The sequence below is a fragment of the Glandiceps talaboti genome, chromosome 17 (assembly GCF_964340395.1).
Source record: "Glandiceps talaboti chromosome 17, keGlaTala1.1, whole genome shotgun sequence".
Taxonomy (NCBI): Eukaryota; Metazoa; Hemichordata; class Enteropneusta; family Spengelidae; genus Glandiceps; species Glandiceps talaboti.
In genome coordinates this window covers 14,699,254-14,708,248 of record NC_135565.1, presented here as the reverse complement: position 1 = coordinate 14,708,248, position 8,995 = coordinate 14,699,254, and the positions used below count along the sequence as shown (strand labels likewise).

Below are 8,995 nucleotides of genomic sequence, written 5' to 3'. Positions count from 1 at the left end.
TCGGTGATATACACCGCTGCCTTCGATGACGGCCATTTTTCTCTTTCATTTACGTCACATTAGCTACTTTTTTGAAAGGCATATTTAACATAAAACATTCATGGTGTTAATAATAATTAATTTATTGATAAAATACACTGGCTCAATTCTGAAATACAATCTGTTAAATTACGATTATGTATTTCACTGAACAGGAAGACTACGGTAATTCACGTTTGTATTGTTTATTATGAACAAATCTACCGTTAATTACGATGTTTATCGTTAGTATTTGAATGCTATGGTTTTACGACAAAATCCAATATGGCCACACTGAATGCAGCGCTACCTTTCCAAGTTGGACCGGAAGTTGTGGAGGTTGACATTTTTACTAAGGTAGCGCTGCGTAAGAGCTTGGGTGTAGGTGTCAGTTGTGTATCTGTATCAGTTGTGTATCTGTATCTACATCACCGAACACGTCGTGATCAGGGGTTCATTATTATTATTCTGTAGGTGGTATACCATGTGCAGGGGACGGTGTCAGTCACAACGGAAAGTGTTACGTGCTTGTTGATACGACTGCAGGCGTAAAGTGGGAAGACGCTTCGTTTGATTGCAGCATGAGAGGTGGAATGCTAGCAAATATTGAAGATGGTCAGACACAGGTTTTGTATGATTTAAATATATGAAAATTGCAAAATGCTAACTGTTAGTATATCACTATTTCTTACATTTGGTACTTTTGGCAAACAGATGCCAGCGTGGTTACATATATACATCCAGTTTCAAGATCCCGTCCATCGACTGTTTGATACAATCATTCAGAAATCAATAAGCAGCCAAATATTCTCTAAAGATAACACGGTTGCAATTTCTTGCTACATTTTGATTATCATTAAACAAACCATTTTATGGTATTGCAACTAGATGCAGACACACGGGCGTGTGCATTTGATGTCTGCTGGTGGCGCATAGCTTAAGTGGCTTGTGAATGGTAAATTGAAACGAGCTATGCCATTTTCTTGTACATGAAAATATGGAAACCAAATATAACCAAGCTATAACCTCAGTTCAAACTTATTATTTTGCACTGAATTTCTCAATATTTCTCATTTCTATGTTTTGACCTTCATATGTTCTCTCCGTGTAGCAATTCTTGACAAAGCAAGCCCTAAAACTCGGATCAAAAAACAGTTGGTATTTCGGTTTGAATGAAAGAAACACAGAGGGTACCTATGAGTTTTTGGACGGTACTGTATTTGGTATTGAATCATACAGTTATTTCCCTGAAGGAGAGCCCGATGACGACACCTCAGCATCAGACTATGATTGTGTTGGAAAGTATACTTTATCAATTTCAATTAGTTCATATTTTCTGTTTAGTATCCTCTTGTTGAGTGGTGCGATAATTACTACACGACAGGGATAGATGGCCGACTGACTGGTGGGTCGGCTGGCCTGTCGGTTGGATGGATGGATGGAAGGATGGATGGATGGATGGATGGATGGATGGATGGATGGACAGATGGACGGGTGGATATGGATGAATGAATCGAATGGGTGGGTGGATGGATGGATGGATGGGTGGATGGATGGATGGATGGGTGGGTGGATGTGTATAGATGGAAGGCCTATGATTGTATGCAGTCTGTATAGTTGTCAGGGAGGCCTTTTCTCAATCAATCGATCGATCAATCAATCAATCAATCAATCAATCGGCAATTTCATCGCATGTTCTCTGTCTGTCCATTGTTGTGTTTGTCTGTTTGACTGTCTGCTTGCTAGCACATGTCGTATATTGGTTGCATTTTAAATGATAAATGATACTAGATATTTTTAACTGCACAACCTGGTGAAATGTGATTGAAAGTGCGTTACTTGTTGATACTTGGATATTAATCCCTAATATTTGTCTTCGTTCATGCAAAGGAAATACGAGTGACCAAAGGGGCTTTGTCACTACGAGTCGCTAGTCGAAACCCTTAGGTCATCAGTTTTTTCCAGTTGAATGAAGAAAATATGGGGAATAATGTAATTATACAAGTGCCAGTAGCACCAAAGAAAAATAGGGGGTAATAATGGAAATGTTGAACCTCGACTCATATTTTTCGAACACAGCAGAACCAATGACGTAGACACACGCTGTCGTGACATAGATACGCGTTGAACGTCGACGTAGAACGGCCACAGTATGAATTGCATATTTTTTTATTCAACCTGTCTCATGCATGAATAATATACGGCCGATTTCAAAATACCGTTGAGTGGCTCTGTTTGATACAACCACGCAGAAATCAATAGGGAAATGCACGTGCTACATTGACTTTAATAGCAAGATCGTAATTAATTGCAGCTACATTTAGTCTGAATGAAATAATCCATTTAAACGAACATACTGCAACAACATGCAGACACGCCGACGCCAATGTTTTGACGTTGGTATTTGATGTCTTCATAGTGACACATCAGTTGATTTAAATTAGACAAAATGTTGCAAGAACCTGCATTCATTCAATCTTGCTATCTCAAAGTGTAGCATGTGTAGTTTCTCATTGGTTTCTGCGTGGTAGTATCAAACTGAGCTGCTGAGCGGTATTTTGAAATCCGCTGTGTCGTGTTTCTTTACAGCATTGTCGTACGACACAGATTTCTACTGGGACGATGTGAGCTGTAATAAATTGTACAACTATATATGTGAACTGGGTAAGTTTAATATATCGTATAAGCATATCTGTGAACTCTAGAGGTAATTTTAGCATTTGCAAGAAGTTGAAATACTGGTTCTCATGTATGTGTCCTAAGCCATTGAATAGTCTAAGAATAGTTATTCCGTGAGATAGGTGACATCGCTACACAAAACGTCACTAGCCGAGACAATCCAATAGCCTACATTTTACTCATGTCCGGTTATGTGGGGATGGGGATTTGAGCCATTATATAACCACCCCTTCCCCCCTCCATATTTGTATGTCATTTTATTTGGCCTAAACATGTTTGATTTTTTTTAAATCTACAAAAAACATAAACGCCCTCTACTCTAATACATCGCACATGCCACATGCCGAGGTTACTAAATTCTGATTTCGGTTGGGTATTACATTATTATAATTGAAAAGAAAGTTGTTAACAAATGGAACCATGTAAATCTTCATTGACCAGAATATTACTTCTTGTGTGTCACGTAAATTAATTTGAATCGTTGACACTGTACATACAAACATGTAACTCATTATGTCAGATTGAATTACATCTCTTATGTACACACTATATAACCTTATCTCATTCATATGTTTGTCTCTCGTCCTGTAGGGCCGCTACCAAATTCGATTTGTCCTTACGGTAAGCTATTTTTACAATCACTATCATCTTCGTCGTACAATGTGATGTCTAAACGTCAATATATTCGTCTGTTTAATCTTACCCTCCGTTCTTGGATTGACGATGTCTTTGTCCTAACTACAGTCGCAGTAGTAAACAATCCAGTTTTTGGCACAATCTCGAAATGTTATGAGAAACTAGAAAGCTGTCTAAAACTACCTAGAAATTCAGCCCCGTAAGCATCACTTGAAATAGTTGTGTGTTACACGTCATTCATTCCTATCAATGATCATATTACCCCTCAACATGAACAGCAACGACAAGTTAACATCTACGATGTCAAATACATACATACATACATACATACATACATACATACATACATACATACATACATACATATACACACACATACATACATACATACATACATACATACATACATACATACATACATACATACATACATACAAATAAAGATCACGAGAAATATGTATACTATACATTACATATCTGTCATCTTGCCTCTGTTACATAATGTATATACTGTACTGGGTAAACAACACTGAAGATTTGAGTAATTTATTTATTTCTACTACAAAATCAGAAAATCTGAACAGTTTGAATTAGGCGGTTTTTGTCTTTGCCATCTCACACGATGTTTTAGTTTACACAAACGATATACAGGCATTGAGAGCACACATGCACATGAAGTGTGATATTGTATCTGACAGTGAACACAAATAAACACTTCTGTGTTTGAATCTTGTTTACTTCATCCGACTGTGCTGTGGATTTGTGGTCAAAGTGAGATCAAATGTATCATTTTATATCACCCTATGAAGCTTTTTCCTACGCTAGTTTCACACCGTGAGGCTTTTATCTTTTGTTTTATGTAATTTGTAACAAATGTCTGTCTGTCTGTCTGTCTGTCTGTCTGTATGTATGTATGTATGTATGTATGTATGTATGTATGTATGTATGTATGTATGTATAGAAGTTTTTGAGTGTGCGACGTCAAATTACCGTGTCGCCCAATTGAAACACTTTAGTCATTCGGATTTGGTAGTAATTTGCTACATAAACTGTTTTGCAGGATGGGTACAATTCAACGGCCATTGCTACTATTTCTATGCGAAGGGGAGCAATTTTGATGATGCTAGTGCCATTTGTGATCAAACGTAAGTTGTATATTAGTAATAACAAATACAAATGTGTTCGGTTGTTTACGTAGAAAAGAGGACATATAACTGAATGAATATCGAATTGAACATAATTGTAAATTTTACCTGACGGAATAATATTCAATATCAGTATCATTGATCGTACGTAATCAGTGCTTCTTTTCCTTTCAAAGATTCAAATACATCTCCCCGTCACTAGATGTTACAGCATTATATTACCAATCTTATACCAGTGACAGTACTATAACACGACTACGTTATACACACTTTGCCACCATTGAAAATACTAGTTTTACATGTTTAATAGAGGGTATGAACAGTTAAGAAATCTTACTTCTGTTTTTCTCTGCATCCTAGCGGCAAGAATTACTTTCTCAAAATTGACAGCCCCGAGGAAAATGCGTTCATCTATGACAAGTTTGTAGTCGGTGAAAGTGTCAATGTATGGCTTGGTAAGCATATGTTTATTCAATCCATAGTTTCTACTAACAGAACGGAGTTGATCGTGAGTTCGGCCATGTATAGCTTGCAGACACTCTGTTCGATTTATGATTTTCTTACGTGACTGTGGTTTATTGGTGTTCTTCGTTAGGTTTAACGGACAGTGGAACGGAGGGAATATTCAAGTGGTTGGATGGCTCCATCCTTGACCTGTCCGCCATTAATATCGCTAACCCATGGAATACCAATGAACCAAGTATTGACGACAAGGTTCAGAATTGTGTTATTATGGCAAAGGATAAAGCTGGTAAATGGAAAGATATGGACTGTGATCTTACCACTATGCGGCCAGTTTGTGAAATGGAGCCGTAAAATGTATTATGTCGCAAATGATGTCGTAGAGACTAGTACTGTAGATTTGAGCAACGCGTTGAAATCGTCCTAACAGTGAGTGGACATCTATGGATAAGTTGTTGCGTTTCTTTACTCTGTGTGAAAGTCTTCCATCATTTCTAAATGTATTTAAACTTAATTACAAAGTCCTCTTTGTGTAGTTCATTTGATTTTTCCCAAAGCGATATTCGTAGTTCTCATAAGCAGTCATCAACAAGCAATACAGATAGATGTTAAAGTCTAGCTATGCGCCATTGGTACTGGTGATTTAACATTGATATGAATAAAGCTAATATCAAATAAAGCTCAGCCTGATTAAATGTTATTGTTGTAACACATACACTTTTTGTCCCAACCTGATGACCCAAACGCTGTCTGTATGATTTGTTCGAATGAGATATTCTGCATACACACGCAAATTTCCCATGAGCATCAAACTACATTGTACTACGGTGTAAATTCATTGTTACTCTTCTAGGTTCTACGTCGGTATATCTTTTTAAGTGACCCAGCCTTCCTCAGTATATTACAAACGATGTACCAGCAGTGGATGTACTGTATGCAGTGGTACAGTGAAGTGCACTTGTATACCGCTGATGGTTGGCTATTAGTACCGCTGACAGTACACACAAAAATTCCGAAGTTGTTGATCAATCAAGAACTGTCATTATTTGAAGGCACCAGTCCCTTGAGATATTCTTTTTGTCTCATATCTTCAAATGTTTTTAATTGTTATTCATTTCAATTTTTAAGAAGGAAAATGTGGTCTACTTTCTCTCGTCGTCCCCCCCCCCCCCATTTACTAGTGTTCATTAGTCTGTTCGCAATCCCTCACACACACAAGAAAACACAATGAATAAAATTGTGTGGATTTTTTTCAAATTGTGAAAAAAAGCCCAGAGACTTAACCAAGTCTAATTTAGTCTATGTGATACACTATCAGTGTCTACTCTCTATAGTTATCTGGTACAAATGTTCTTAAATGGTGACTAGTTACGTACAGTCTGTAGGGAAGGAACAACATGGGATGTATTACTATAATAGTGTAGAGTATTTTAGTAAAATTTAGTGGAGAAAAGATATTTTCGTTATTGGTAAAAACAGACAAACATTGATAACTGATTGCGTTTGATGAAAATGGCGACAAAAGTGTTTTACTATACACAAAAATAGTGAGCCATTGTTCCAAATGGGCCCGATGGATGAATGGATGGGTGGGCAGACGGATAGATTTAAAAATCACTTAAACGGGCGACATTCATGTTGGACCATTTATTTACTGATTAACATCACTCAGCGTGTAATGACTCTTAACGGCACACAATTTTAAATATAATTTTAATTAAACCTCTTCCATTTGGTAGTATACATTGACACAGAAACTCACCCATATATAGTCAAGGAAAAATATACATATCTGCCACAAGACCACATCGATAGCAACAGCCAAATGGTGTTTCATATTGCAAAAGTAACAACAAGAATGGGTAGGCAAATGAATATAATGAAATAAAATCAAGTAAACGGTAAATTGGAAACGAATCGTTTCGATCCGTTACTACTAGTACTGATGTTGTTTTGTTGGTCATTCATTTCCAATTTTACCGTTCCAAAGTAACTATATTGCACTGCCCTATCACTAGGCGCAGTATGACAGTTCAATATATACCAAATTAACATTTAAAAATTAAATTATAACCACTTCCATGGACAGTGAATTAAAATAGAATATATACCTGTGACCTGAACTTTTTCAGGATATAAATTAAATAGATCATCTATACAGACTTTGTCCTAAAATGTCATCGATAGACAATACGCCTTTCAACTAAAGAAGAATAGAACGAACGTGATGAATAAAAGCCTATGATTTAGCAAATCTGATATGTTATGAGACCTAGTGTTATCCACAGGGGGTTAATGGTGGCATTTATTTTCATTTCGACATCTTAATGGGTTTCCTGGTGTCTTTATGGATTGTAATATAAAATGAAATAAAATAAAATAGCTCAATGCATAAAATACCCCCAAATGTTATTGTGTATGTAGAAGTAACCATAGAAACAAGATAACACAATGCCATATATATTATACAATGTTTGGATTAAAGGGATTCCAAGAGCCGTGGTTAAAACAAGCAAACGAAGGAACGGGAAAATAAACATACCTTATTTGACTCAATATGTATGGGATTTGTATTGGTTTCTACAAAGAGAAATAAGTTGACTCCACTCGCTTCACATGCACTACTATCGAAACGCGTGAAAATGGGTATACATTCTTGTTCAATTTTGACCCTGTAGCATGGGGTAAAATGCTATTGCAGGTTATAGTTGGTTAGTTGGTTGATTTATTTGCATACAAGAATATGTAATGGAAGGTAGGTAGGGGTGAGATCAATAATTATCAAAAGTATTTTTAAAAAACTAAATTCTTTTAGTTAGGCCTCAGACCCCACCCCCTTCTACTTAAATTGGCCCACATTGAAGATGTTTCAGATAGTGCAAACAATTTCGAATCAGTATGTAGTAGTATTTAGTAATATGAATACAAAGCCAGTATGTAGTGAGAAAAATAGGGGGAGGGGTCGTGGGCTCTAGATCTTTTTGAGAACTAAAATGGCTCAAATTCCCGCACCCCAAAGTAAAACAAATTTAGTTTTTATCCTACATTGCACTATTAGTGCTCAGCCCTTACTCATGTACATGCATTTAATGTATTTTCATTAAATCATATACAGTATTGTCTGTCTGTCTGTCTGTCTGTCTGTCTGTCTGTCTGTCTGTCTGTGTGTGTGTGTGTGTAAGTAAGAAGTAAGAAGTAAGATTTGTTTATTACCATATATAAGATTTTTTTACAGTTCGCACAATAAAGTAAATACAGGTTGATAATTTGGTAATGGGAGTCAGAAAAATAGCATAATGCTAGTCGAGTCTGACACCGTAAACACTGGAATGTTACAACGTTACTAAAGCAAAGTAACTAGAGGGCAGTGTACATGTGTCTGTTTGTCTGTCTGTCTGTCTGTCTGTCTGTCTGTCTGTCTGTCTGTCTGTCTGCCTGTCTAGGTATCTGTTTGTTGTTTGGTTGGTTTATATGGTTCCTGCGCTCTCTGGGAGATGAATGTGGCAGTCATTAATGATACGGACCATAGTTGCAATTTATTTGTTCAGTTTTATAGTATTTGACTATCCGTTTCTCACGTGCGTGCATTCCCCGACGTCGTAAACTGAAAGATTCCTCGGTGTGGGCGCTTTTCACGACGAACAGCTTCGACTGTTTAAGTGGGGGCAGGAAAAGAGTATGAATATCGTATGTGACAAATCAACAATATGCGTGCAACTTTTATCTGATGTTCGACTTTGGGTTGTCGTTAGCCGAATGTTTAAACCATATCTTACTACTCTAATTGGGGCCAAAGCCCTGGCAAGATTGCAAGGATGGCAGTATGTTTCTCATGACCAATTTTTAAAAGCAAGCCTATACTTCATTGAGGCGGAATCTAAAAAAAAATATATGCCCTCTACGGCAGGCTTAGAAAAAACACAACGCCAATGTTAGTCAGATGTAAACTCTACGAGCGAAAATTATCGAAATAATCCTTCATTGCTGAAATTCGGGAAATTTAATCGAACACGTGGTCCAAAGTTTCCTCCTGACATTAACTGTCATTTCTAAGT

General features: G+C 36.9%; 1 protein-coding gene across 1 annotated transcript; it reads left to right on the top strand.

Moving 5' to 3' along the window:
• The first annotated feature begins 303 nt into the window (after window positions 1-303).
• Window positions 304-5,294, top strand: LOC144448103 (uncharacterized). Its single transcript, XM_078138257.1, has 5 exons — window positions 304-385; window positions 493-644; window positions 1,130-1,320; window positions 4,839-4,933; window positions 5,074-5,294. The coding sequence occupies exons 1-5, from the start codon at window positions 304-306 to the stop codon at window positions 5,292-5,294; spliced, it is 741 nt and encodes a 246-aa protein (XP_077994383.1).
• Window positions 5,295-8,995: the final 3,701 nt, after the last annotated feature.